Source organism: Schistocerca piceifrons, chromosome 6 (assembly GCF_021461385.2).
Source record: "Schistocerca piceifrons isolate TAMUIC-IGC-003096 chromosome 6, iqSchPice1.1, whole genome shotgun sequence".
NCBI classification, from domain to species: domain Eukaryota; kingdom Metazoa; phylum Arthropoda; class Insecta; order Orthoptera; family Acrididae; genus Schistocerca; species Schistocerca piceifrons.
In genome coordinates, this window is record NC_060143.1 from 147,332,264 (window position 1) to 147,359,756 (window position 27,493).

General features: G+C 42.3%; 1 protein-coding gene across 1 annotated transcript in view; it reads right to left on the reverse strand.

Moving 5' to 3' along the window:
- Positions 1 to 27,493, reverse strand: part of LOC124802828 (centrosomal protein of 104 kDa) — a 455,266-nt gene that overhangs the window by 147,642 nt on the left and 280,131 nt on the right. Inside the window, exons 5-6 of the mRNA XM_047263836.1 lie at positions 25,270 to 25,481; positions 4,404 to 4,661 (exon numbers count right to left, since the gene is read on the reverse strand). Coding sequence (XP_047119792.1) covers positions 4,404 to 4,661; positions 25,270 to 25,481 — 470 coding nt within the window. The remainder of the gene's footprint in view (positions 1 to 4,403; positions 4,662 to 25,269; positions 25,482 to 27,493) is intronic.

The following is a 27,493-nucleotide window of genomic DNA, read 5'->3' on the forward strand; positions in this document are numbered from 1 at the left end:
CCTCTGTCCCTCCTCTCACACCTGGTTTCCAGTACTTGGACAACATTGCACACACGGAACTCAATGCCCCTATCACTACACAGGATCTCATTGCTACACTCTGCACAAAATGCAACACCGCTCCTGGTCACGATCGTGTCACCTACCGTCACCTCCGTGAAGCTCCTGTTTCTTTCCTTTCCACCCTGGCCAGGCTCTACAATGTAGTCCTGTCCACTGGTTACTACTCCAACCTGTGGAAAACCTCCCATATCCTGATGTTCCTTAAAGCGGGTAAACCGCCATCCGCCGTCTCCTCCTACCATCCCATCAGCCTTACCTTGGTCTTCAGCAAGGTCTTGGAATCTATCCTCACCTGACGCATCCACCAGCATCTCCGCCAGCACCGCCTCCATCCTGTTACCCAGTGTGGCTTTCGACCATCCTTCTTTTCCGACGACCTTCTCCTTCACCTCACTCATCTCCTTTCCGACCAGCTTAATTCCCGTCGCTCCTCAATCTTCCTCTCCCTGGACCTCGAACGTGCTTATGACCATGTATGGCATTCCGGTTACCTCTTCAAGCTCCAAACCTTCGCCCTTCCTGTTAACTACGTCCGTCTGATCGGCTCCTTTCTCTCCCACCGTCCTTCCTACGTCACCATCCATAACATGGATTCCTACACCTTTCTTCCCTCCGCTGGTGAGCCCCAAGGCTCCGTCCTCTCCCCCCTTCTGTACTTTTTGTATACGGCGGACATGCCGCCGCCGTCACCCCCCCGTCCACCTTCTCCAGTTTGCTGATGATACCGCCTTCCTTACCCTTGCCTCCACCCTGCAGCGCTCCCAACACCTTCTCCAGTCCCATCTTGACTGGTTCACCGCTTGGTTCAACCACTGGTTGCTCAAAGTCAATCCCTCCAAAACCCAGGCGATCACTGTAGGCAAAACCACCGCATCCTTCTGACTCCTTGATTTCTATCTCACCTTCTATGGCCATCCTATCGCCTTCACCCCCACCTTTAAGTACCATGGCGTCACCCTCAACCGTCGCCTCTCCTGCACCCCCCATCTCCAGACAATCCAAGCCAAGGCACACTCCCGACTCTGTCTCCTCAAGCTCCTTTCTGGCCATAAGTGGGGTCTGGACCCCTCCACCATAGTCCGCACCTATAAATCCCTCATCCGCCCTATCCTTTGTTATGCCCATCCGGCCTGGATCTCCGCCCCCCCCTACCTTTTATAAATCCTTTCAAACCCTTGAACGCCATGCTCTCTGCCTCGCCTATCGCATACGTCTCCCCTCCCCCACGCGGATCCTGTACAATCTGATTACGTTCCCCCACCTCCTCCTTTTCCTTGAAAGGATACAGATCCTGTACACCTCCCATAAACTCGATCCTCCTCACCTGCTTGTGTCGCCCATCCTCTCCCACCCTCGCCCGCTGCCGCACCTATATTCCCACATCCCACCCAGTCTCCATCTCTCCACCCTCCTTACCCTCTCCCAAGGTGGCTTCCGCCAGCTCACCCTCCCTGATGGTGTCCTCCTCCCCTCCATCTACCCCTCCTATCAACTCTGATCCTCCCCCCACTTCCTGTGTCTTTTCCTTTAGGCTCCCTCCCTCCCTTCTCTCTCCTTTCCCCCCCCCCATCCCCCTTCCTCCACCCCTATTCCCCCAGGCTTCCCCTCCCCCTTCCTCCCTTCCACCTATCTCCCCTGCCTGTGGCATCTCTGCTCTCCCCTCTCCATCTCCCTTCCCCCTCCCCCTCTCTTGGCAGGTCCCTGGACTCGTACACGCTCAGTTGAAGATCAACGCCTCGTGTTTCTGTGTGTGCCGTCGTTTGTGCTTAAGTGGTTCAGTGTTATTCATTTTGTGCACCTACGTTCGCGAGTGAAAATTTTCGTCTATGTATGTGTCCAAGAGTTTGAACAAATTTTGTCTTGGACTCTACGCCCGTGAACGGCTCCATGTATTTTAAACAGTGTTTGTCTCCGTTTATATGTCCACCATGTTTTTCTCTAATTGTCTTCATTTGTCTCTTTTGTGTTTCTCTATGGCCAAAGAGCGGCGTAGTATACTGCTGTTGGCCTGCCTGTACACAGGTTTAAAAATAACAATAATGGAAAAAAAATCCGGAGTGGCCATATGGGCACAACTGATGCTGAACGTTCTGGACGCCCTGTGGAGGTTACGACTCCAGAAATCATTGATAAAATCCATGATATGGTGACGGATGACAGAAGAGTTAAAGTGTGTGAGATTGCTAGTGCTGTGGGCATCTCAAATGAACGGGTACATACTATTTTGCATAAACATTTGGACATGAGAAAGTTATCTGCAAGATGGGTTCCGCGATTGCTCACGCTTGACCAAAAACGGAATCTTGTGAAGTGTTGCAAGGATGCTTTGCACCTGTTCAGGAAGAATCCGCAGGACATTAAGCGTCGTTTCGTCACTGTGGATGAAACATGGATACATTACTTTTACTCCTGAGACCAAACACCAACCTAAACAATGGGTTATCAAGGGAGAATCTGCACCAAAAAAGGCGAAGACCATTCCTTCGGCCAGAAAGGTTATGGCGACTGTCTTTTGGGATTCGCAAGAATAATCCTCATCGACTATCTGGAAAAGGGTAAAACTATTACAGGTGAATATTGTTCATCATTATTAGACCGTCTGAAAATCGAACTGCAAGAAAAACGCCGTCGATTGGACCGCAAAAAAGTCCTTTTCCATCACTATAGTGCACCAGCACACACCTCAGCAGTTGTAGTTGCAAAATTAATGGAAACAGCATTCCAAGTCGTTTCACATCCCCCCTATTCTTCAGACTTGGCTCCATCGGACTACTATTTGTTCCCCAATTTGATGAAGTAGCTGGCGGGACAAAGATTTTATTCAAACGAGGGGGTGATTGCAGCAACTAATAGCAATTTTGCAGACTTGGACAATTCCTATTATTCGGAAGGGATCAACAAATTAGAACAGCGTTGGACGAAGTGTATAAGTCTAAAAGGAGACTATGTCGAAAAATAAAAAAAGGTTTTTACACGGACTTTTCAAACGCCCCTCGTAGTTTTGTCATTTTCTCCATTTCTTTCCCTAATCTGATTTTTAAACACTTTTCCGCAAATTATTCAGAGACGTTCTTCTACGTCGGTCGTCTTAATACGACGATGCAGTTGATTGGCTGCCATTTCGCGGCTTTAAGGGCATATTGCACGATCAACGTTGGAACCCATTTCCTCTCGTAAGTCCGATTCCTTTTTAGAGCATTATTTTATTACATGCTCAATACCAAGACAAAACTTTTAATTGTCTTTTCACGGTCACACATCATTGTGTTAAAGATGGGCCGGCAAAACAGGCTTCGACGAATTTGATTGATTCCGTCAAAATTACGATCGTCCTTTCTCACTGTTACTTATCTTATCCTTTCTTCTTCTTCTTTCTTGGCTCTACAGCTCATGATGAGCCTTGGCCTCTTCTACAATTCCCTTCCATCTCTCTCGGTCTTTTGCCAATACTCTCCAGTTTCTATAGCCCATTTTCCTAAGATCTTCGGTTACTCCATCTTCCCATCTGGCTCTTGGTCGACCACGTCCTCTCTGCCCTCCTGGCTTTCCTTGTAATATTTTTTTTGGTACTTCTGTATCATTCATGCGAGCCACATGTCCCGGCCACCTCAGTCTGGATGATTTCGCTATCCTTCTGATGGGTTGGTCTTTGTATATGGTATACACCTCATTGTTGTATCTCCTCCTCCATATTCCTCTTTCACAGATTGGGCCGGTAATTCGTCTAAGTACCTAACTTTCAAATGCATCCAGTGTTTCAATATCTTTAGTTGTTAATGTCCAGGCTTCAGAGGCATATGTAAGCACTGGTCGTATAAGTGATTTATACATAGTTAATTTCGTGGTACGAGTGGGGAGCCTTGTGGATAGAAGTCTTGTTAGGGCAAAATAGGCTCTGTTGGCCAGTATTACTCTCTGCTTAATTTCAAAGGAGGTATCATTTAGATGTGTAACTGTCGAGCCCAGATACTTGAAATGTTCAACTCTCTCAAATGTATAATTGCCCATTGTTATTGCGTTCGGCATATTTTCTCTATGTGCTTTTCAGCGGCCATATATTTTGTTTTTTGTTCATTAATAATTAACCCCATGTTCCTAGTGGCCTGTTCAAGAGCTGTAAATGTCTCTTCCATTGCTTTTTGGGTTCTTGCTATTATATCTATGTCATCTGCGTAGGCCAGTATCTGCACCGATTTATAGAAGATCGTTCCTCTGTTCCTTTACAACCAATATTAAAAGAAATACGTACAGAGGAAGAGCGATTATAGTGTACAAGGTACAACTTCGGGAAGCGTGTGTTCCGAGATGGACTCACCTTCGGTGGCGGTGGCGGCGTGCACGTGCGCGGGCGGCGTCTTGGGCCTGGTGTGGTGGTGCAGCGGCGACACCGGAGACTGGTGCATGGCGGGCGGCGCGGGCAGCGGCGACGTGGCGCCCTCCCTGACGGCGGTGGGGGCGGCGGGAGCGGGGGCGGCGGCAGCGGCGGCGGAGGCGGGCGGCGGCTGCGGCGACACCTGCAGCAGGCGCGGCGGCAGCGGCAGCTCGGGCCGGTGGCCGGCGCCGCCCACGTCCAGGCTCTCGTCGTTCTTCGCCACGGGCTATCGACATACCGCACCGCTCTCCGTCACTCGACACTCGACAGAGCGACTCATAGACATGGATGCAACAGGGCTCTAGTTCAAAGTACTGCGCGTTTTTACCTCGCAGTTCAAGCTTAGAATGTAATCGCGGAAAATGCCTTTGTGAGCAGCCGCAAAGGCTTGCTGTTAGTTATGTAATTTATTGACCGTTAAAAGGAGAACCGAGTTTCAAGATATCTGTTGTGAATAACCCCTTTAAGTACACTACTGGCCATTAAAATTGCTACATCACGAAGATGACGTGCAACAGACGCGAAATTTAATCGACAGGAAGAAGATGCTGTGTTATGCAAATGATTAGCTTTTCAGGGTATTCACACAAGGTTGGCGCCGGTGGCGACACCTACAACGTGCTGACATGAGGAAAGTTTCCAAATGATTTCTCAGACACAAATGGCAGTTGACCGGCGTTGCCTGGTGAAACGTTGTTGTGATGCCTCGTGTAAGGAGGAGAAATGCGTACCATCACGTTTCCGACTTTGATAAAGGTTGGATTGTAGCCTATCGCGATGGCGGTTTATCGTATCGCGACATCGCTGCTCGCGTTGGTCGGGATCCAGTGACTGTTAGCAGAATAAGGAATCGGTGGGTTCAGGAGGGTAATACGCCGTGCTTGATCCCATCGGCCTTGTATCACTAGCAGTCGAGATGACAGGCATCTTATCCCGCATGGCTGTAACGGATCGTGCAGCCACGTCACGATCCCTGAGTCAACAGATGGGGACGTTTGCAAGACAACAACCATCTGCACGAACAGTTCGACGACTTTTGCGTCAGCATGGACTATCAGCACGGAGACTATGGCTGCGGTTACCCTTGACGCTGCATCACAGACAGGAGCGCCTGCGATGGTGTACTCAACGATGAACCTGGGTGCACGAATAGCAAAACGTCGGTTTTTCGGATGAATCCAGGTTCTGTTTACAGCGTCATGATGGTCGCATCCGTGTTTGGCGACATCGCGGTGAACACACACTGGAAGCGTGTATTCGTCGTCGCCATTCTGGCATATCACCCGGCGTGATAGTATGGGGTGCCATTGGTTACACGTCTCGGTCACCTTGAACACTTTGAACAGTGGACGTTACATTTCAGATGTGTTACGACCCGTGACTCTACCATTCATTCGATCCATGCGAAACCCTACATTTCAGCAGTATAATGCACGACCGCATGTTGCAGGTCATGTACGGGCCTTGCTGGATAATGAAAATGTTCGACTGCTGCCCTGGCCAGCACATTCTCCAGATCTCTCACCAATTGAAAACGTCTGGTCAATGGCGGCCGAGCAACTGGGTCGTCACAATACGCCATCACTACTCTTGATGAACTGTGGTATCGTGTTGAAGCTGCATGGCAGCTGTACCTGTACACGCCATCCAAGCTCTGTTTGACTCAATGCCCAGGCGCATCAAGGCCGTTATTACGGCCCGAGGTGGTTGTTCTAGGTACTGATTTCTCAGGATCTATGCACCCAAATTGCGTAAAATGTAATCACATGTCAGCTCTAGTATAATATATTTGTCCAATAAATACCCTTTTATCATCTGCATTTCTTCTTGGTGTAGCAATTTTAATGGCCAGTAGTATAGTTATAGACAAATCCCGAAACCTTCAACCTACGCAAAATAATGCACTCTCATCTCCCAGAAAAACAATTTCGAAACGTTATCTGACTCGTATAGTTCAATAGAAATAGTCACACACAAAAATACTTTTGTATTGCAGTCCAGTGGAAAAGAAATAGGTTTGTGCAGCTAATAACTCAATCAATGCACAGCGAGTACTGATTCCTAAAGGCAGCAAACTACACTGATGAACCAAAGAAACTGGAACACCTGCCTAATGTCGTATAGGTACCCCGCGAGCATGCAGAACTACCGCAACACTACGTGGCATGGACTCGACTAATGTCTGAAATAGTGCTGGATTGAAATAACACCCTGAGTCCTGCAGAATCGTCCATAAATCTGTGAGAGTAGTAGGAGGAAAAGAGATCGCTTCTGAACAGCACTTTGCAAGGGATCCCAGATACGCTAAATAATGTTCATATTTGGGGAGTTTAGTAGCCAGCGAAAGTGTTTAAACTCAGAAGAGTGTCTCTGGAGACACACTGTAGCAATTCTGAACATGGAGGGTGTCGCATTGTCGTTCTGGAATTGGCCAAGTCCGTCGGAATGCACAATGGGCATGAATGGATGCAGATGATCAGACAGGATGCTTACGTACGTGTCACCTGTCAGAGTCGTATCTAGACGTATCAGGGGTCCCATATCACTCCAACTGCGCACGCCCCACACCATTACAGAGCCTCCACCAGCTTGAACAATCCCCTGCTGACATGCAAGGTCCATGGATTCATGAGGCGGCCTCCATACCCGTACACGCCCATCTGCTCGATTCAATTTAAAACGAGACGAGGCAACATATTTCCAATCATCAACAGTCCAACGTCGGTGTTGACGGGCCCAGGCGAGGTGTAAGGCTTTGTGTCGTGCAGTCATCAAGGATACAAGAGCGGGCCTTCGGCTCCGAAAGCCCATATCGATGATGTTTTGTAGAATGGTTCGCACGCTGGCCCAGAATTGAAATCTGCAGCAATTTGGGGAAGGGTTGCACTTCTGTCATGTTGAACGATTCTCTTCAGTCGTCGTTGGTCCCGTTCTTGCAGGGTCTTTCTCCGACCGTAGCGATGTCGGAGATTTGATGTTTTACCAGATTCCTGATATTCGCGGTACACTCGTGAAATGGCCGTACGGGAAAAATCACCACTTCATCGATACTTCGGAGATGCTGTGACCCATTGCTCGTGCGCCAACTATAGCATCACGTTCAAACTCACTTAAATCTTGATAACCTGCCACTGTAGCAGCAGTAATCGTTCTAACAACTGCACCAGAAACTTCTTGTCTTATACAGGCGTTGCCGACCGCAGCGCCGTATTCTGCCCGTTTACATATCTCTGCATTTGAATACGCATGCGTATGCCAGTTTCTTTGGCGCTTCAGTGTAAAATGAACATGTATTAGCCTTTCACTTATATCATCCAGATGTGGCGTGATGATGTTTCCTCAGTTTTACAATTGTTGCCTAAGAATATAAGGTATCTCTAAACCACGTGAGCCAAAATGTAATTCCTAAATACCAGTTTTACATAGGTGCGTAATAATGTGTGAGAACTATCCGCACTATGTACAAGGTGAAGATAAAATGGCGCACTTGGTGGCGGCATGCAATTCCCCATCCAGATTCAAGACAAAAGTTTATCCAGAAAATTGGCTTTCCCATCCCTGACACCATCCGAGCTTGTGCTCCGTCTCTAATGACTTCGATGTCGATTGGATGTTAAACCCAATCTTCCTTCCTTCCTTTCTTTACGTTCATGTAGAGCGGCTTCTCGATAGAGTACGCAAACGATGGTTACGTCGACATGCTTCTGGTGCTGAATGCATCCCATAACCAAACTGCTGTTGCTGCTGCTCGTGCGTATGCTGCACGGTACCCCCAAAGGCGAATAAGAATGGTTTTCGTCGCCTGGAGCAACGCCTTCGGGAAACCGATGGTCTTCATCCACAAGTACTGGAATGGTGTCGTCCAAGGACTGGTCGTACTCCACAAAAAAAGAATGCGATCCTTGAAGCTGTTCACCAATCGCCTCGGCGAAGTACCCGTGATTGTTGCAAGGCAATTCCAGATATCTCAATGACTGACTGTTGAAGTGTTGCACGATTAAGAGCTGCACCTATATCATAAAACGTTAACTCACTACCAGAGGCCAGAAGACAGCATTCGACGAGTACAGTACTGTGTATGGTTTTTGCACTAAGTGGAAGATAACGAAGATTTTATAAATAACGTGATATGGGCAAACGAATGTAGCTTCATTCGTGAAGGTATTTTCAACCTTCACAACAGCCATTATTGGTCGGAACATAACCCACATGCCACCTGTGAACATGGCTTTCAGGCTCGCTTGGATATAAACCCGTGGGCTAGAATCGTGGGAGGTGTGCTTTTGGGCCCTTATCTATTTCCGGACAAGTTGAAGGCGCCCTTGTATTGTACTTTCCTTTGCAATACTTTGCCTGACGTATTAGAAAACTTGTCGCTTGGTGTTCACCGACAGCTATGGTTTCAGCAAGATGATGCAACGCCACAATTTGGAATGAATGTGCGTAACTATTGAAACACGTATGTAACGTAGCAGCGATGGCGAGGCATTGCAGCGTATCTGACCAGAGAGTATGCGCTTGACCGCGCGAGTGTTACGAGCTGTACTCAGTCAGTAGCTCTGTTTAGTTGCGAGCAGTACTCTGTCAGTAGTTGTTGCAGTCAGTAGCTCTGTTCAGTTGCGTGCAGTACGCTAGTAGTCGTCATGCAGAGCGGTCGGTCAGTGGTAGCAGCCCAGTGCGGTTGTGTGATGTAGTCTGTCGGCAACACTGGTCAAGATGCTGAATAAGGTATACTGTTAATTAAGATAATCATCGGATAATGTAAAGTTTATTTATTGTAATTAATTTTCAACAAGTGCCCCCAATAATAATTTTGATTTCAAAAGCAATTTTACATAAAATTTTTATTTAATTGAAGTAACTATTTCGTTCCACTTCCCTTAAAGAAAAGTTTCAGTTTTCAGTTAAATAATAAAAAAAAAGGAATATTATTATTTGCAATGCAGTTCCTCCGAGCCGTGCGCAAGAATAAGAGCAGAAATTTGACTAGCTGTTACAATGAGGTAAGAATTTAATTCTGATTTTTGCACAGGGCCAAAGACCGATATTTCGGTGTAATTGAATTAACATTATCGGTGAGATTTTGTTGTCACTGAATTGACTTTAATTTTTTTGTGAAGAGCTTACACCAGAGTCAGATTGCGAATTTCACATTTTTGTTGCCTTTGTCAGTACATTTGATTGCAGGGAGGTTCTTCTTGGGTCCCATTTATTATTATATTTTGTATTTAAATATTTCTGTGGGGACGATATTGCTTCTTGGCTCCTTTTCTATTAAATATGTCCTTTTAAAATTTTGTGGGGAGGTTACACTTGGCGACACCCAGTCCAGGATCGAATTTCGTTGAGAGTCTTTTGAGCAACAGTCAGATATCTGCTCTTATTTGCTTAGATATAATTAGGATTTGACGCAACGCTTTTACTAATCTTATGACTTTCTTTCTACAGGTCAACGGCAATTCGTTGCTCTGTTGTATTTGTGTGTTGCTTTTGCATTGTGCTTATTTGTTTTGTGAATAATTGTGACTATTGCAAAAATGCCGCGAAAGACTGTGAATAGTGTATCGCGAAGTATTGTGAATGAAATTACCGACTTAAACAACGTGACCGATAGTAATTGTGATACGCAGCGTAATGATGACAATCCCGCGTTCACTAACAATCAGTGCATTCCAACCACTAATGATGACTTTTGTCTTAATGATGAACAAACGAACTCGGTTATGTCCTCTGTTGATTTGACGACAATCGATGACGCGGGACGCTCTCTTGTAATGAGCGCTGCCCAGCCTAACACAACCGATTTACTAAATTCACGTGACGAACAGACAAATTTGTCTAATGAAAATGAACAGATCACACAAAGTAGGACGGATTTATTTAATTCCGGAACAGTGTCTGACAATGTACATCCGACTGATAAACGTTTTTGTAAATTACAGAATGACCAAATGGTCACGGAAAGCGAGACAATTCCAGATCCACCACTAAACAGTACAGATAGTATATACGTTAGTTCTGACTTGGTACGAATTGTGACAAGATTGCTACAACAGCAAAGTGAGAAATTAGACAATATTTTCAGACGACATAGGGAAGATAACAAACACTTAAATGAAAAACTTGACAATAATGACGAAAAACTCAAACAACAACTTGATGAAAGTTTCGACAACCATTTCAAACAACTTAGAGAAACAATTGATAAAAGTTTCGAACTCACAAGCGAAAAACAAGACGACCTTAAAGAACAGAACAAACAAGTTAGTGAGCAGATTACAGCTGTTACCGGGCAATGTCAGGACATTAAAGAACAATTACGTGTGAATACTAGGACTTGTGCTAATAACAGTAATGAAAAAGTTGGCACTGTTGCACAAGAATTAAGTAGCACACGTGTAGGCACAACAGAATCACATAAAGACGAGATTATTGCAGTCACCGAACAATGTTCAGCAAACGAAACACAGATACACGAAATTAATGCAGTCACCGAACAATGCTCTAAAAACGCAGTACAGATTCGCGACGAGGTTAATTTTGAATCAGTGGAAGTTTCACACACTCCGAATACGGTAGTTGACGAGAAATTTGCACGACAGAACAACCAAAATGTCGAAAGCATTAAAGTAACAGAATTAAAGACTATTTCAGTCACCAACACGTCACAGAATCCGCCACGTTGCGAGCATTTATCAGAGTCACGCAGCGTGTATAATGTGAACAATTTACAGAGACTACGCGACTTAAAATCTGAAAAGCTACGTAACTTGAAGTACGAAAAGACACAGACAGATTCACACACAAACCCGAACGTGTTTTCAAATTCAATGACGAGAACGTAGATTACGAGCAATTTTTATCCGCCAGAAAATGTAAAGAATTTAATAATGACAGAACACAGGTACACGCTTTGCATTGTATACGACAATTTATCTTTGTACTTTCACCGCTATTACCTGTAATGCAGAAACTAGCTTTGAACCAGAGGCGACAATTTGCTATTGTATTTTCATCAGCATTACGTATTATGCAGAAACTGGAATTAGCAAGAATACAGCGATTTACTTTTGGAATTTTACCGCCATTGCCTGTAACGCAAAAGCTAAAAATTATTTGCAGTACGTAATTGACCTCAGGGGATTCATTACGCTTTAATGAATATGTGCCGTAGCGAGCATAGGGCCCCGAGCTGTAGTAGTGCTGTTTCATCTTTAGTTTTCTGCACTGCTGCCTTCTCTTCTACTATCCTTTATATCTATCAAAACTGCTCTTTAACTATTGCTCTACGTAGTATTAAGAAACGAGTAATGAAAACCCGATGTGACAAACTTTTACCGAATGTGACAATTTTCAGTAGGCACTCCCGTAATGACAACTACCGCCGTAATTTTAATTACAGATAAAATCGTAATCATCAGTATGTGTAAAATTATTAGTAACAGAAACCACATTTTGGTAACAATAGACCTTTTCACCACAATAGCATGAAAGTCAGCCGCTTAGCATACGTAACCAACAATGCAGTCTACAAGGTCAACCAAACTTTAATGTTTCGCCGCGTGCACGTATAGTCCCAGCCCCAACAAATAGTAACGCATGGCAGCAAAGAAACAACTACGTACAGACAACACACTATTTCAACTCGTATCGCAATGCGCCGTATAGAAATTACTATCATGACAGACGTAAAAATGATGAGCACAATTTTCAGCGTACATTTAATAACAGTCGATCTTATGAGCAGCAACAACATCAGCAACAACAAATAATCATGAATGGAACAGACAATAGGTGTCATCCATAGCGTAACACGTCAGTAAGAAATAACAGAACAGTTCATATAGTGGATATGCCACAACATTCTCCCGTAAATAATAACACATACGATAGATTTTAACCAGATACAGCACAGATTGCATATTCCAGTAACGTAAGCAATAATTTAGACACGCAGAATCTTGTTCACGAAAATGTTATTAATTTTGACGCCATCCGACACACGTTTGCATTAAGGACAGAATTACGACGTACGTAGACGATATTCTTATCGCAGAAGCTAACTGGTCTGAACACAATATGATTCTTGAACGTCTGTTACAAACTTGCCATGCACAAGGACTTACAGTTAACCTCAGTAAATCGCATTTTGGCAAAACTCTTATATAAAATTTCTTGGACACGTAATTTCAGCAGAGGGCATTGCACCTGATCCGGAAAAACTTCAAGCTCTACGTGACATTACCGTTCCTACGACGAAGAAACAACTACGCAGTTTTTTGGGCTTAATTAACTTTTTTCGTAAATTTATTCATCACTCTGCTTTAGACACACCCAGATTATGTCAATTAACAGGTAAAAACAGTATTTGGTCTTGGGATAAGCAAGCACACTCTGAATTCATGAACCTGAAACATGCTCTGTTGAATGCACCACTGTTATCGCACCCAGATCTTACTAGAAATTTTTCCATTGCCACTGACAGTTCCAATACCGCTTTAGGCGTACATATTTTCCAGGAAACTGAAGAAGATGGGTCTACAGTAATCAAAAACATCGCATTTGCAAGCCGCATTTTGTCATCTGCTGAACGAAATTATTCCGTCACAGAACTTGAAACATTATGTGTTGTATGGGCTTTCACGAGATTTAGGCACTTTCTTTATGGCAGACATACCACCGTTTACACAGACCATAGAGCTATACAATTTTTGCTTTCAGCTAAATTTACTCACGACAGGTTAAGTAGATGGAAACTATATTTACAAGAATTTAATTTTACGATTGTTCACATTCCCGGCACACAAAATGTTATAGCAGACGCACTATCGCGTTCTCTCGGCAACAATCAGCAAGACGTAGTAACCAACTTCTGCAAAACAAATTTCAGTGTCATGTACATTCAGCAAGTTGCATTTGAAAATTTTATTTCGTCGTCATTACAGGACATAGCACAAGAACAAAATAAAGACAATGTGTGGAAAGAAATTAAACACCTTTGGCAGGATAGGAATAATGTTACGATTAGAAACCATTACACTGTACGCAATGACATTCTGTTTCGCCGCTCTCATCCTGACAGCAACAATTGGTTATTATGCATTCCTGACGAACTGGTTAACAAATTAATTTGGTACACTCATTTAAGTTACGCACATTACGGAGCACGAAAATGTTTTCTTATACTGAGACAGAACTGTTATTTTACCAATATGGAGAAACGTATACGACGAGTTTTAGCGTCTTGTAAAATATGCCAGAAAGCTAAATCAGACACCACTTCACATATTCCTCCTTTATATCCCATTATACCTGTTAAATTAAGACACATGGCCGCAGTAGATATTTTTGGTCCGATTCCGAGAACTAACAGAGGTTTTTGCTACATATTTGTCGCTGTTGAGCTCACTTCAAAATTTGTTACTTTCACTCCATTACGCAAAGCTACTGCTAAAACTGTTTCGAAAGCATTTGTAAAACATTTTCTATTTCATGTAGGGCATGTGATGAGAGTAATTTCTGACAATGGATCTCAATTTCGTAGTAGCGTATGGACACGCATGTTACGAGCCAGAAACATTTCTCCGATCTATATATCCAAGTACCATGCTTCTTCGAACCCCTGTGAAAGATTAATGAAAGAAATTGGTAAGCTGTGCCGAATATACTGCCACAAAAGACATATTGATTGGGATACACACATACTCTCATTCCAAGATGTAATTAATTCCATTCCAAATGAATCCACTATGCTATCTCCGTCTGTTATATTGAAAAACGTTGAACCACCAAACAAAATTAAAGAATTAGTAAACTTCCCTAAATGTCGTCGACTAAGACACCACGAAATAATTGACATTGCGCTGAACAACATCAAACGTGCCGCAGAGCGCCGGAGAAGACAGCAAAAACAGGTTTGTAGACGCCGAGACTTTCACGTTGGACAGAAGATATTAGTACGTACACACTATTTATCCAGCAAAATAAAAGGTAAGTGCAGTAAATTTGAACTTCTATACGCAGGTCCATATCGGATTCGCAGCATCCCTCACCCCAATGTTGTACACGTCGAAACTTTGAGAACCAGAAAATCGAAAGGCAACCACCATATCTCAAACATTAAACCGTTTATTGAATGAAGACACTGTATAATTCAACACACTATGATGCCATTTACTAATGCAATTATATTCACCTGACTAATTACTGATGATTATCGTATTTTTTCTTGGCAAGTGCCCGGCAAGGTAAGGTTAGCAGGTCGCTTTTCTTGTCGTTACACATCAGACCGCGCACATTTTCCACTTTTTTTTAATGTACGATTGTTTTCATGTTTTGTTTATATGCACTGTGAAATAGTTAAGATATAACACACCAGTTGACTTTGACATTCTTTTTGCCCTATGACACCTCAACATCGTGACTGTTTTACATTTTTTGCTGCTGCATTGTATTATTCTCTGTACATTTTTGCATCTGAACACTGTCAATGTCTTTGACATATTACGTTTTCTGTCATGTTATGCTGTATGCTTAATTGTGTCACCATAAACCAGTCATTATTTAATGGGTATATGATTTAAATGTAAGACATTAATCTCTGTCATCAATTTAAGAAAGAAATGATGCGTGTAAGAAATAAATTCAACAGAAATGGGAATTTCACCTACGGAATAAACGAAAGAAGATGCAATAACTTTATGAGGAAGAGTAAATGGATCAAGATTAACAAGCATTAACAAGAATATGCTATACTCATCATAGAATAGCAGTCTTAACTAATTTTTTCTTTCAGAATACAAGGTGATTGATGCAGGCTGTCAGAGAGAACTACACATCTTAGTTTTAGTGATGAAATATGCTAGAGATAAGGAATAGTTATGTAATGAGTAATGAAGTGATTTTTTTGCAGGTGATAATGAATGCTGATGAATAATGATGAAGAATATGCTGTTATGAATAATGAAGTTTTTCTTTACAGGTGATGATAATAGTGAAGTTATGATGATATGGATAATGAAGTTTTCTTTACAGATGAGGATAATGTTGAAGTTATGTATTTATGCTATGTAGTTATTTAAGTATTTGTTGCAGTTTGTTTTGACAGCAGGTGTTATATTGCATAGTAGGATGACGGAAAGTTTTGGAAAGGACAGCTATGGAACACATTTTTATACACATTTCACTACCTGTTAATTCGAAGTTCACTACTTTTCAGCATAGTATGCGTTTCTTCTTTCAGGTCAATAATCCATTTTGTATTTTTTTTCAGGAGAAGCTTTTCATGATACTTACTAAACCTGTTACTTATTATACCTGTTCTAGTACTTGCATTTTTATTTTTTATCCATTTGTGTTTATCATTTATAAATGTGATCACATATACTGCCTTGTCACATAACCTTGCTACAGCTGACTCATGACGAATGACGTTACCTATCCTCATTTGCAGCAATAGGTCAAAAGCAAATAGTGTTATGCCTCACCAATTAATTATCGATCGTAACACAATGCATTGCTAAAAGAGGTATTACCAGTCCCACATAATGTCACTAGTTTATGATAATTTTGAATAATACTGATCAACTCTGAATAGTATGTCACTTCAGTAATGACTTCTTAAAAATATAAAAATATATATATATATATATATATATATATATATATATATATATATATATATATAAAATAATGCTTTGTAACTGGTTAATAACTGCCACTGTTTATTGTAATGAGACTACTTATAATGCCCATGATTATTAATGCTATGACTGTAATTAACTGATTTTTACATAATTAACTATGCTATACTTTGTAACTGGAAAAGAATATGATTGTTTCATAATGCTTTGTAATTAGAAGGCTAATGATTCTTACTATATTGAAATGACAAATGATTAATTAACGATGCCATACTTTGTAACTGGAAAGGAATGTGACTGTTTAATAATGCTTTGTAATTAGGAGAAGGCTAATGATTCTTACTATATTGGAATGACAAATGATTAATTAACTGTAATTAGAAGAAGGCTAATGATTCATAATTATGCTTTGTAACTGGTAAAGAATGTGACTGTTTAATAATGCTTTGTAATTAGGAAAAAGCTAATAATTATTACTATTGAAATGACAAATGATTAATTAACTATGCCATACTTTGTAACTGGAAAAGAGTGCGATTGTTTCATAATGCTTTGTAATTAGGAGAAGACTAATGATTATTACTATATTGGAATAACAAATGATTAATTAACTATGCTATACTTTGTAACTAGGAAAAGAAGGCTACTGATTCTATGTAAAACAATTAATGAACATTTTTCTGTAATACTGCATACTTGGTACAGAAATGTTCAATAACTGGGCTATGAATGCCGCAAACTACTAATGAAGACTGTAATTGTCAATATTATGTGACTTAATGTCCTTCACCTCATGAGCTAACTACCCTGAATTACTGCAATGTCCATTTGTCCTGTTTATCCCAGTGATCATGGAGCACTATATTTGGTTTTGCACTAATTCTACGTTGGTGTGCCTTGTAAGAGCGTGGTGTTGACACGACATGCTGTCCACCACCGTGAGCGATGAAGACGTTATTATGGTCCCACGGTTTGGTGTACCTAATGTAGTGCCAAAATGAAAACATGGAATATTACTACGACAATTCAGTGTCTTGGCTACGCTGATAAATTCTGATGGGAAAAGAACTTCAAATTGTGTCACTTGGTGGTGTACTTCTGTGGAAAGATATGGACTTTCAGAACAGCTGTGTGCAATCTAAAGTGCTACAACCATGATGCAATCCTTCCCTTTCCTATCCTAATTCTTGTCACATAAGGAAAATAATTTTTTTGGTTAACATCATTTATGTTCATGGGTTATACATTTTTTTAGATTTGCTGAACTCCAGTGTGAGTACACTTATGTCACTGGTGGACATGATTTTTTACCATTATGTTTATTTATTGCGAAAATGCTAAAGACATTTTTTTTTGATTTGTTCTGAAGTACAGTATATGTACACTCTTGTCTTTTATATTGTATATACATTTTTATTTTAATGATATGTTCTGAACTACAGTGCATGTGCACTTATGTTAGGTGTTAATATGTTTTCTACTGAACTTCAGTGCCTGTGCACTTTTCAATATGATTTGTACTCATTCTGTATAGTCAATACTTCAGTGCGTATGCACTTATGTCATTTGTTACTAATTGTATATACATTTCGTCAATTGCTAATATGTTCTCAACTCCAGTGCGAGTACACTCATGTCACTTATCAACACGATTTTCTGCCAGTCTGTTTATTTGTTCTGAATATGCTAAAGAATTTTTTCAGTGCGTGTGCACTTTATCTGTCAAATAATTTGTATATACATTTTTCTGATTTGTTACTATGTTTTGTACTCACATTTTGTCTTTGTCTGATATATTTTGTACTTAGTGCGTGTGCACAACATTTAATTCATGTACTACATCTAAATATTCTGTAAATTGTAGAAGTTTATTAATTAAAGAAAAATTTTGCCGCGCTTGGCAAGTCCAAATGACTCACCATCGCTGCCAAATTTTTGCCCCCCCAGTGGAGGGTTATGAAACACGTATGTAACGTAGCAGCGATGGCGAGGCATTGCAGCGTCTCTGACCAGAGAGTATGCGCTTGACCGCGCGAGTGTTACGAGCTGTACTTAGTCAGTAGCTCTGTTTAGTTGCGAGCAGTACTCTGTCAGTAGTTGTTGCAGTCAGTAGCTCTGTTCAGTTGCGTGCAGTACGCTAGTAGTCGTCATGCAGAGCGGTCGGTCAGTGGTAGCAGCCCAGTGCGGTTGTGTGATGTAGTCTGTCGGCAACACTGGTCAAGATGCTGAATAAGGTATACTGTTAATTAAGATAATCATCGGATAATGTAAAGTTTATTTATTGTAATTAATTTTCAACAAGTGCCCCCAATAATAATTTTGATTTCAAAAGCAATTTTACATAAAATTTTTATTTAATTGAAGTAACTATTTCGTTCCACTTCCCTTAAAGAAAAGTTTCAGTTTTCAGTTAAATAATAAAAAAAAAGGAATATTATTATTTGCAATGCAGTTCCTCCGAGCCGTGCGCAAGAATAAGAGCAGAAATTTGACTAGCTGTTACAATGAGGTAAGAATTTAATTCTGATTTTTGCACAGGGCCAAAGACCGATATTTCGGTGTAATTGAATTAACATTATCGGTGAGATTTTGTTGTCACTGAATTGACTTTAATTTTTTTGTGAAGAGCTTACACCAGAGTCAGATTGCGAATTTCACATTTTTGTTGCCTTTGTCAGTACATTTGATTGCAGGGAGGTTCTTCTTGGGTCCCATTTATTATTATATTTTGTATTTAAATATTTCTGTGGGGACTATATTGCTTCTTGGCTCCTTTTCTATTAAATATGTCCTTTTAAAATTTTGTGGGGAGGTTACACTATTTATATGAAGCGTTTTCAGGGAAATTGATTGGTTGTAGGGGTCCAATGTTCTGGCCACCACGTTCCCCACATTCCTCCACTAGATGTTTAGTTGTGGGAACACTTAAAGAAACAAGTTTATAGTACCCCACCCATGGATGTGCACGACCTAGTAGATCGCGTGCATGCTGCTTTGGCAATTGTGGATGCAAGTGTGTTGCATAGGGTCCAGAAAGTATGATTTAGTGACAGGTGAATTGTTTTAAAATGCAAGGTGGTCGCTTTTTGCACATCTTCTCTAGAGTGAACTTTGCTTGTATGTGTACGTTCCGGCTCTGTGAAAATAAACGTGGACATCAAACATACAGAATGAAGTTGTTGTGTGTCGCACAATGTGCAGTCTAGTGAATCCTACCTATTTTTTGTACCTCGTTGGATACAGACGATGTTACTGTATCAACTATTATTTTCTGTTGGCTTTATTTGTGCCATTGACGAAACAAAGTGGTCGTTTACACCTGTAAGGTAATGTTATGTCTTAGTGTTTAAATAAAGGTAACAGAAACAGAAAGAAGTACACAAGATATAGCATTGTGAAGGTACAAATTGGATACAAGTTGATCTTTAACTGAAAAAAAAAAGATTGACGCGAATGCGACTCGAATACCGTCGAGTCTGCATATCCGTTTCCTGTGGCATTGCCTTGTCTCATATTTTCTTAAAATATATTTTTAAGGACTGTTACCTTCCAAGCGCCCAAAGGGGGGGGGGTGACCATTTGTGGGAGGAACTATTATGTTGTCTGACAATTTTTGGAACATACGCTGTCGGACATTCAACAGCAAACTTATTCATGACGCGCAATGTTTCTCTTTAAGTGTTTGCTAATGAAGTTTTACGATCACAGCTATACTCCAGACCTTTCCAAACGAATCCGTGACGAAACATTTTGCTCTTATTTGAATCTTCTGTCTCTCTATTCTGCTGGACGGGCAAATTAAACTAACGTGGAAAATATCTCATGTACATTAAGACAGGCAACCCAACTGGTATCATCTGATGATCTAAATTTGCTTGCCTGGCTTAAGGAGCATGAAATAGTTTGTAGACGAATTTTATTCTGCCCACTCTGTGTTAATCCTGTATGGTAAAAGTCTCAAACTGACACGCACTACTCAATAACCGGTCTAACGAGTGTTTAGTTAGCAATTTCTTTCGTCGATGAATTACGGTCGTTTAAGATATTTTCAGTGAATCTTGGTCTGGAGAAAAATTAATAGCCAAGGTCGCATTCAGTACTATTTATTCCTAATTACCGATTTCAACTGTTAAGACTGTCATCTTCTGATCTTTAAAAAAGTTGTTATTATAAGTCCTGGTCCCTTATGACTGTACCGCACATAACATGCTGACGTTATAGTAGGTATTATGTCCGACATAACAGACAAGTTTGTTAAAAATAAAATCGATTTTCATTTTTATTCTTAACAAACATCTGTGGAATGTCGCACATAATATCCACTAGAATGTCAACATGGTACGTGCGGTATAGTCACAGTGAAACAGGACTTATAACAACACGTTTTTTAAAGATCAGAAGATGACAGTCTTAACTGTTCAAACCGGTAAATCAGGAATAAATAGTACTGAATGCGATCTTGACTATTAAATTTTCTCCAAAGCAGTTGCGGATCGGTCCTTCTTATCTCTAATTATGAGAAGTTTCAATCGAATCTTGGTCTGGCACCTGGTTTTCCTACAAGTACTTTTATGTGTTCATCCAATTTTAGGTTACTCCAGACAATTACTTTCGGTTTCTGTACGGTTCTTTCTGTTTCCAGTCATATCATGAATAGTGTAATCGATCAGTAAGAGGTAAAAATTAATGTAAATTCGTCCGTCTTTAAAAATATCGATTAGCGAAGCATATCACTTTCACCGTCACACTTTAGCGAACGATCTTGACGAAAACCTTAGGAAATACTGGCTCTAAGTAAAATCGTTACTTGGGTCGACGGCTTCTCTTCAGTCACTCTTAGACTAGTCTGGGTTGGCGATAAAAAGAAAGTAAAAGGTAAGCCGAAGCTTTAAATTTAGTCTTTAAAAAATCATTATCGCAGGACACCGTACATATGAACTTTTACAGACGCACAAACTCCCGTATAAAGAACAGAGAAACGGCATCCATGGCGTTAGAAAGCAGCTGAAAGAGTTAAAAAGAAATTAGTAACCAATTCGGTTTTACAGAGAGTACTCTTCGGCACTGGGCTCTTACTTGGCTACATTTATCGCGAGTCTCACACCCAGAGGAAAAACCCAAGCGAGTGGATAAAAGCGCTGGTGTCTCTCCTGTGTAAGAATCATAAAGGAATGGATCCGAAGAATTACATACCAATATCCTTAATGTTGGCTTGCTGCACAGCTCTTGAGCACATTCTGAGTCCGAATAAAATAAATTTCCTTGGGTAAGAAAAGCTTCTGTTCATAAATCAACACGGGGTCAGAAAGTTTCGTGGTTGAAAGTTTTTGCAATAAATAGGACGTTTTGCATAACATTTTCTGTGGTGTCCTGTCCATTCGTCTCTTTTAGGGTGCCTAGGAAGCTGTTTTATCTGATAGTTAAAACGATAAAAGCAAATCATATTAATGAAGTTCATTAGAGTAATTGAATTGACAATATTTTGATTTAGAATGTCGTGTCGCAAGCAATTAGCGACAGGCAAATAATCAATGTCTTTCATCACACACAATGCCCATGCAAATAATGGATATGGATCACAAGTCACGGCTATCGTAGTGCTCACTTCTAGTCTGGGTCTACTACTGTCCAGCCGAGGCTGGCAGGAGCAGCTCTTATATTCTCTTCGGCTAGAGGCCGCTCCTGTCGGGGTGCGGTCCTTGGTAATGGGCTATTGGCTGACGTTGTCTCACAGCCTTCTCTGCTCTTGCGTTCTTCATCTTCGTGCCGGCGCTTGTCGCTACGGCGGAACATTTTCATCGATCTTTATAAACACTGCCCAACGGCAATTTGCCTTTAACGTAAGTGCGCGACCATTGTTTTAACAACATGAAGAATATAAGAATTTCCTAAGCTACATTACGGGCCATTAAAATTGCTACACCACGAAGATGACGTGCTACAGACGCGAAATTTAACCGACAGGAAGAAGATGCTGTGATATGAAAATGGTTAGCTTTTCAGAGCATTCACACAAGGTTGGCGCCGGTGGTGACACCTACGACGTGCTGACATGAGGAAAGTTTCCAACCGATTTCTCATACACAAACACCAGTTGACCGGCGTTGCCTGGTGAAACGTTGTTGTGATGCCTCGTGTAAGGAGGAGAAATGCGTACCATCACGTTTCCGACTTTGATAAAGGACGGATTGTAGTCTATCGCGATTGCGGTTTATCGTATCGCGACATTGCCGCTCGCGTTGGTCGGGATCCAATGACTGTTAGCAGAATAAGGAATCGGTGGGTTCTGGACGGTAATACGCCGTGCTGGTCCCAACGGCCTCGTATCACTAGCAGTCGAGATGACAGGCATCTTACCCGCATGACTGTAACGGTTCGTGCAGCCACGTCTCGATCCCTGAGTCAACAGATGGGGACGTTTGCAAGACAACAACCATCTGCACGAACAGTTCGACGACGTTTGCAGCAACATGGACTATCAGCTCGGAGACCATGGCTGCGGTTACCCTTGATGCTGCATCACAGACAGGAGCGCCTACGATGGTGTACTCAACGACGAAACCTGGGTGCACGAATGGCAAAACGTCATTTCTTGGATGAATCCAGGTTCTGTTTACAGCATCATGATGGTCGCATCCGTGATGATATGGAGTGCTTTTGGTTACACGTCTCGGTCACCTCTTGTTCGCATTGACGGCGCTTTGAACAGTGGACGTAACATTTCAGATGTGTTACGACCTGTGGCCCTACCCTTCATTCGATCCCTGCGAAACCCTACATTTCAGCAGGATAATGCACGACCGCATATTGCAGGTGCTGTACGGGCCTTTCTGGATACAGAAAATGTTCGACTGCTGCCCCGGCCCAGCACATTCTCCAGATCTCTCACCAATTGAAAACGTCTGGTCAATGGTGGCCGAACAACTGTCTCGTCACAATACGCCAGTCACTACTCTTGATGAACTGTGGTATCGTGTTGAATCTGCATGGGCAGCTGTAACTGTACACGCCATCCAAGCTCAGTTTGACTCAATTCCCAGGCGTATCAAGGCCGTAATTACGGCCAGAGGTGGTTGTTCTGGGTACTGATTTCTCAGGATCTATGCACCCAAATTGCCTGAAAATGTAATCACATGTCAGTTCTAGTATAATATATTTGTCCAATGAATACCCATTTATCATCTGCATTTCTTCTTGGTGCAGCAATTTTAATGGCCAGTAGTGTATTTGGTCATTTTCATAAACACCCAGCCATTGACGTTATTGCATAGAATTGTCGAGGAGTGATTAGTTATGACAGCATTGTCCAGGAAATAATGTTATTTCCTACTTTAATTTTGTAGTATCATACAGAGATCGTTTTGCCACACCAAAGTTGGCAACGCGAATCAATATCGCAGACATTAGCGAGGGTTCGCTGGAATCCACAACGGCGAACTGGAGGCGCTTCTGAAGACCACGTCTCCCCTCTCAGCTCTCATGCTGATGTCAACACAGTGTCGAGCCAGCAAGAGCTCTTCCCGCTGCGTGACCTCAGCTGAAAGAGTCAACACGACGGTACAGGACCAACATGGTAATTAAAGTTTATGATGGACTTGTTCATTTAAGAACAGTTTGGCAAACATGTTCATAAGAAAAGGCCATGTCATGATCCAAACAATAATAGAGGATTGATAGCAATCCCTTTCGTTGGAAGTCTGTATTCGAAGGTACTGAAAGATCTGGCAGAGAAAGAAACGACTCACAAGCAGCGAGAATAGCAAGAGGGATTCAGAGCTTGAAGATCTGTAATGGACCCATTTTCGCATGAAACTAATAAGTGGAAAACGCATAAATATTGGAGGCACATGTTGCATTGATTGACCTGGAGAAAGTGTACTATAATGTATCCACCAACAAACTGTGGGAAAAGTTGAGAGAGACAGAATTAGATGAAATTATATATGAAAATAACACAGCGAGAGTAAGGAATCGGAATAGTTTGACAGAAAAATTGGAGGTGAATAGGGGCTGAGACAGGGATTTGGGCTGCCATCGACCCTCTTTAAGCTGTACCTAGACAAACCCTGCAGACTTGGCATAGAAAATGTCAGGTTATGGGAGTGTCAGTAGAGAACAGTAAGATATTTAGCCTGCATTTTCCAGTTAATCAGACTGTGTTAGCAGAAGATGAAGGTGATAAGAGCTATGTGATAAGAAAGCTTAACCCTTTAATTGCTCTGGACGTCCAGAGCAGTTAAAGGGTTAAATAGAAGTGTTATAAGGCTGGTCTGAAGATGAACACGAAGAAGTGTGAGTACTTGGGCTTTGGAACGGAAAAATTAAGTAATTTGGAGGTGGATGGAGAAGCAACTGTAGGCGTGGAAAAGCCAAAATATATTGGGGTATTATTTAATCAACAGGGCACTAGTAATAATGAAATCGCTTGCAGGATTAATAAAGGACGAGCTGTAACAAGGGCAATCAATTCTGTTCTGTGGAAAAAAAGATAAAAAGAACAGCGGAGTAGAGAATGTATAAGACAATAGTCTAGAGTGTAATTTTGTACAGAGCAGAAGCCTGGGACGCTGTTGAGGTGTGGCCATGTGAATAGGATGAATGAAGAACGGATACCAAATGGGTTACTACGATGGATACCATCCCAGCGGAAGACGCAAGTGGCAAAATGATGTGGAGGAGGCAATGCAAGCAAGGAATATGAATGTTGAGGAAAGTCAAGACAGTAGAAGATGGCGACTAAGGGTGGAGAAGCGGCGCCAGCTGTAGGTAATCCGCAAGAAGAAGAAGGGGGGAGAACAATTTGTCTATTAGTGCATCAAGTGATCCTTCGCTAGTCCATGACTGTTGTAAATTACACGGTACTGCTGTGGCAAAGATGAGCCTTCTCCTAGAGCAATCAAAGAACCCACAGTTATGTCTGGATGGAAGTATGGTAGCTTCGCTTTCTCACAACTTCATTGTCCATAAGATGTACAAAAACCTTCCATGTGAATCAGTCTAGCTAATTGATGAAAACGGGATCAAAATCCCTACAGTGGTGACTGAGATTAGTCGTAACACACAAACAGAATATTGAGGTGGTGGTCTTTAATTTACATGTACAGATAGTTAAAAAAAAAAAAAAAAAAAAAAAAAACATCTTTTCGTAGGTCACAAAGATTTTGGAAGACGGGAGTGCTGGTGGAGACTCACCCCGCTGAGCTCGAGCAGGTCGTCGACCTCGAGGAAGCGGTAGACGGTGTGGCGGTACTGGTCCAGCTGCGACTTCTTGAGCTTGGCGCGGTCGTAGTCCTCGCAGCTGATGGCGTGCCGCTTCTCCAGCTCCAGCTTGCTCAGCCGCTCGCCCGCCACGCGGAGGTCCGCCATGGCCAGCTTCAGTCGGCGCGCGTACTCGAACCTCTCGTCTGCCGGCACACAACACACGCGCCTCCAGTCTCACTCACCAGCTCAGACTGTGTTGCACAGCAAGCTGGTAGTAGAGTGCGCACGAAATAAGTCGGCCACTACCTTTTCAATGGCGGTGGTAGGGGGTCGGGGGGGGGGGGGGGTGAGGGGCGAAATACATGCAGAGGTTTTAAGCTACGGCTAACGAATGCGCAAACAATCGAATTAATAGATCAGGGCAGTAGCATTAATACACTGTGCGAAAAAAAGCACCTGGAAGGGAAAGAGGAAACGAAATGAAACTTCACAGATTGAGAGGGTCTTTGGTGATAATTCAGTATTACAAATAGAGTCCAGTTTACAAAGAACATGACAATATGAGCCCACTTACCAGTATGATCTAGTGCCCCCTCTGTCCTGGATTAATGCAATGACTAAGTTGTGATGGGTATTATAAAGCAGTTGTATTTTTTCCTTAGGCAATCTGGCCCATAACTGTTGCAACTGGTCCTTGATATCATGGGTGCTGGCGCTGGGACAGAGCTGACATCTAAAGTAGTCCTATATGTCTATTGAGGACAGATTTCGATGTCTTGCTGGCCACAAGTGTACCTCAACGCCACACAGACAGTTCTTAGAGATGCGTGCTACATGTGGATGCGCGTTGTTGTGTTGGTAAATGACACCACGATTCTGTCGCATGGAAGGTAACACATGAGCATGAAGGATGTTCATGACGTACGGTTGTCTCGTCAGAATTCCCTCAATCGCTATCAGCCATGACACGAAGCCATACCTGATAGCTCCCCACACCATGACGCCAAAAGATCTAGAATGATTGGACGTCTCCCCAGGTCTCCGCCAAACTCGCCAACGATGGTCATCCAGGGTAGGGTAGAACCCCAATTCATCGCTGAATACAGTGCAATACCTCTAATCACCAGTCCATGGTTCGCAGTCACGGAACCTCTCCAAATGCAATCATTTGTGCTGTGTTGTGAATGGCAGCCTATGCATCGGTCGGTAATTCCCTAGGCAGCTGAAGGGGCCACTGCCACAACCAAATGCCCTACAAATCTCGATACTGCACGATTTGACCAGCTGGCCAAATGTAGCGACAAAATGACACTCCTTTGAAACACTGTCAGTTTCCAATAACGCTGTCCCACACAAGTACACGTATACTCTGTGTCCTTCATAGTGACCGCTATCCCGCCCTGTAGTAGTCAGACGTGGTTTGTTGGGACCTTGACAAGTATGGCTGCCCTTACTTTCCCATGCAGTCCAACATCAGGTCACTGACGCATCCGGATGCCCAACAAATCTCATATTGCATAATTCGGCCAGCTGATGCCTCGCACGAGTATGCAGGACCTTCGTGTCCTTCTCACTGATCAGGCAACATTTGACGCTATTCACGACCGTTATATGCCCTATTAGGCCTGGTAACAACGCTAAACACGAACAACACTAATGCATTCTCGTGGCTGTTCTACCTGTCACGGAGAATTGCAGCTGTAATCATTGACATATCCGCCGATGGTGTTTCTGTGCACAAAGTTACATTGAAGTACGGCCACATATTACTGCCTGCTTCACATTTTTTGTCAGGCAGTGCAATTTGGCAAGTCGGTAGGCACTGACTAGAATACCAAATAAGAAAATCAGCACATGTGCAACTGAAATGGTCACTTCTAACAGTTGATATTCACTGCTTACTACACTAAACAAGCTCAAGGCGTCCGCAGCTTCGCAACTAAGAGGTAGACTAGGCCAACGCTAAGAACGAGAATGCGTTTTTGTGCATAGGTCAAGTAATTTTGCACGAGCTCTACCAAGTCACTCACCAGGCCGCAGAAAAACTGATAAAGGGGTCTTGGAAGGAAAGAAGGGAGAACAGAGCTTTACTTCCCGTCGACGACATGGTTATTAGAGATGCGGATCAAATTCACTATGGCAAAGGATGGGGAAGGTAATCGGCCGTATTCTTTCCTTAGGAACTGTTCTGGCATTTGATTTAAGCAATTTAGGG